This window comes from Astatotilapia calliptera, chromosome 16 (assembly GCF_900246225.1).
Source record: "Astatotilapia calliptera chromosome 16, fAstCal1.2, whole genome shotgun sequence".
In the NCBI taxonomy this organism is placed as follows: domain Eukaryota; kingdom Metazoa; phylum Chordata; class Actinopteri; order Cichliformes; family Cichlidae; genus Astatotilapia; species Astatotilapia calliptera.
In genome coordinates, this window is record NC_039317.1 from 2420253 (window position 1) to 2423026 (window position 2774).

Genomic DNA, 2774 nt, shown 5'->3' on the forward strand with positions numbered 1-2774 from the left:
ATAGGGCAGAAACAACTACATTATCCTGCCGATAGAACTTCACTTGTATAACTATGCATGTGACAAATAAAGAACCTTGAACTTTGAACCATCTACAGAGACAGTATACTAATGCAAATCTAGCCAAAAAACAGTCAGTGCAGTGAATCAATGCAGACCCCTGCCCAGCAGCCAGACCCTGAACAGGTAACAAAGACAGTGATGTGCAGTCAAGCTTGAGGCTTCTTCAAGCTTGTGTTTTTTAGAGTAGAACCATTGTGGTGATCGCTTTGCAGCTTCTCTAGGCTGGTTTTCATCTTTGCTTCATCTGGCTGGTTTTGTGTTCATATGTTAAAAGTTAAAAGAAAGATTGTATGTCTGTCTTCATTAAGGCAGGGAGTCATCTGCGTGTTTAGGAACGTCAGGTTTATATTATTAACTGGTAATTATAATTTTCCTCCTCCTCCTCTTCACTTCTCTTGCTGCAGACTTTTGTATAAACTGATTATCTTATCACATTAGAGTATTTTTAATGTAGGCAAATTACTTTTTTGTCTTTATTTCCAGCTATAAAGCTATATTCATACTGAATGCTGCTGTTTCTCAGAAACTGCAGCTTACATCCCTGCTCTCTGCTGAGACACATGAAAGAACACAACAGACAAGGATGGGGAGGAGCAATGTGTACACGCTGTCTATTTGTGCACATGCATGACAAGAGTGCTGTTTCCATTGACATGTCTCCTTTGTATGAAATGGAGTAACATACTGAAGATAAAGGAGAAACTCTGAAACTAAAATATAGTTCCTATAATGCTACTAGCAGTCTAATACATATACTAATGTTGGTTGCCATTGACATGAATAATATTTGTATCAGTCCAAATATTTCAGAAATGAAGTCCGTCAGTAGAGTTATTACAGTCTTTTCTTCCCCATCTCTGAGCCACACGGGTTTCTGTTCTTTACTTATGGGTGTTACTTCTCTGTTAGTAACTTTTTTGTAATAGAAAACATAAAAAACAACAACAAAAAAACAATGGGGCTTTCATTCTCAGTCTTTCATTCTGTGTACATGATATTGGTGTCACAGGAGCCAGACTTCAATATTTTAAGTGTAACAATTTGTTTAACAGATTTTCTGAACCAGGGGTAAAATAAAGCATAGATTAGAGGGTTTAGACAGGAGTTTAAATAGAACAAACACATTACAAATGCAACAGATGAAGCACTGAGCATAGCATCTTGACCTGAGAGTGTGACACCAAAGTATGGGCAGAGACATATTAGAAACACAATGATAACAACACTGATGGTCCTTACTGCTTTCATTTCAGACTTCTTAACATTTGTACTTACTGACCCCTCGTGTGTCAGAGCTGCAATATGTGACCGCAGGGCACGAGCTTGAGTCATAGCCACAACAAATATGTTTAGATAAAGAACTACAATCACAATGACAGGACCAATAAAGGACAACAATAGATCTGCAACTCCAAAAGCATGGCCAACAACAACCACACACTCCCCATAGCAGGAATTATACCTGCCAGGTTGCACCAGGTTTTCTTTTAGCACAAGACAGTGGAAGACTGAAGAACAAATCCAACACAGATAAACACATGCTTTTGTTCTTTTTGGGGTGACTTTGGTAGAGTAATGGAGAGGGTAACAAATAGCCACATAACGGTCAATTGATATGAGAACCATGGTTCCTAGTGACGCAGAGGTAATAATGTAGTCCAAGAGAAAATACATACTACACATGAATTCACCAAGAAACCAGCAACCATCTATAATTATAATTTGAAATAAAATCAGGAGACCCACCAGGCAATCAGAGACAGCTAAAGATAGGAGGAGGAGATTGGTGGGGGTGTGCAGCTTCCTGAAGACAAAAGACAGCGACATAGTTATTATTATTATTATTATTTGTAGCAACAAGTACAATTTTATACAGATAAAAGGAAAAAGCATTTAGCTCAGACTCACTCAGATAGGATATCATATCATTTTCATCTTTTAGCCATAAAATCTTACTGTCTGCATATGTCTAACAAAATTATTACTTGAAATGTGAGATGGAGATGATGACCAGCAGATTAAGAGTCACAGTGAGCAAAGAAATGGAGGACAGGGTAATATAAATAAGGATAGAAAATGTATAAGGACGCATGGTCTTCCTGCAGGAGGAGTTGAGGAGTTGTGGAAAGCAGAGTTCAGTTTCTTCAAAGGTTTTCATCATTAGAAAAAGGAGGTTCCAGCTTTCTGCCTGAAGCTCTTTGTTCTGTACCTGATTTATTTTCTTTGCTCACATTGCTCCTCCCTCTTTCCCACTGGTGGCAGTTTTCTTTCAGTATGTTTACAACTATGTCAAATCCTGCATAGTTTCATTGTGTATTGAGGTTTTTAAACTTTTTCCAGTGAAGTTCATGTACTTGATAGATTGCATGCATTACCTACAATCGGCCAACCCTGTTCTTCGACCTCAAAACCCCGAAGTCTTCGACCCATTGCTATCAGCCGTACCCTTGCTGGAACTTAGGAGATGCTACTTTGTCATTTATTTACCCTTCCACTGGTGCACATCCTCTGCCTCTACCTTCCCTGCCTAAGAGGCGCTATAGGAAGCGGGGCAAACTGAGTGGGTTCCATGTTCGCTTTAAGGTAAGGCACATGCTGCGGCTAACTCCTATTCCACTTTGGATATTTTGCAACCTCCTTTCTCCATTCAGGACCAGTTGTCCTTCAGACTGATTAGCCACCGTTGGATTTGTCCAGTAGGACGACAATCT

At 39.3% G+C, this 2774-nt stretch overlaps 1 protein-coding gene across 1 annotated transcript; it reads right to left on the reverse strand.

Annotated features, from left to right (window-relative positions):
* Positions 1 to 1041: 1041 nt before the first annotated feature.
* LOC113008493 (trace amine-associated receptor 13c-like) lies at positions 1042 to 2224 on the reverse strand. Its single transcript, XM_026145945.1, has 2 exons — positions 2049 to 2224; positions 1042 to 1867 (listed from the first exon to the last, which is right to left on the reverse strand). The coding sequence occupies exons 1-2, from the start codon at positions 2222 to 2224 to the stop codon at positions 1042 to 1044; spliced, it is 1002 nt and encodes a 333-aa protein (XP_026001730.1).
* Positions 2225 to 2774: the final 550 nt, after the last annotated feature.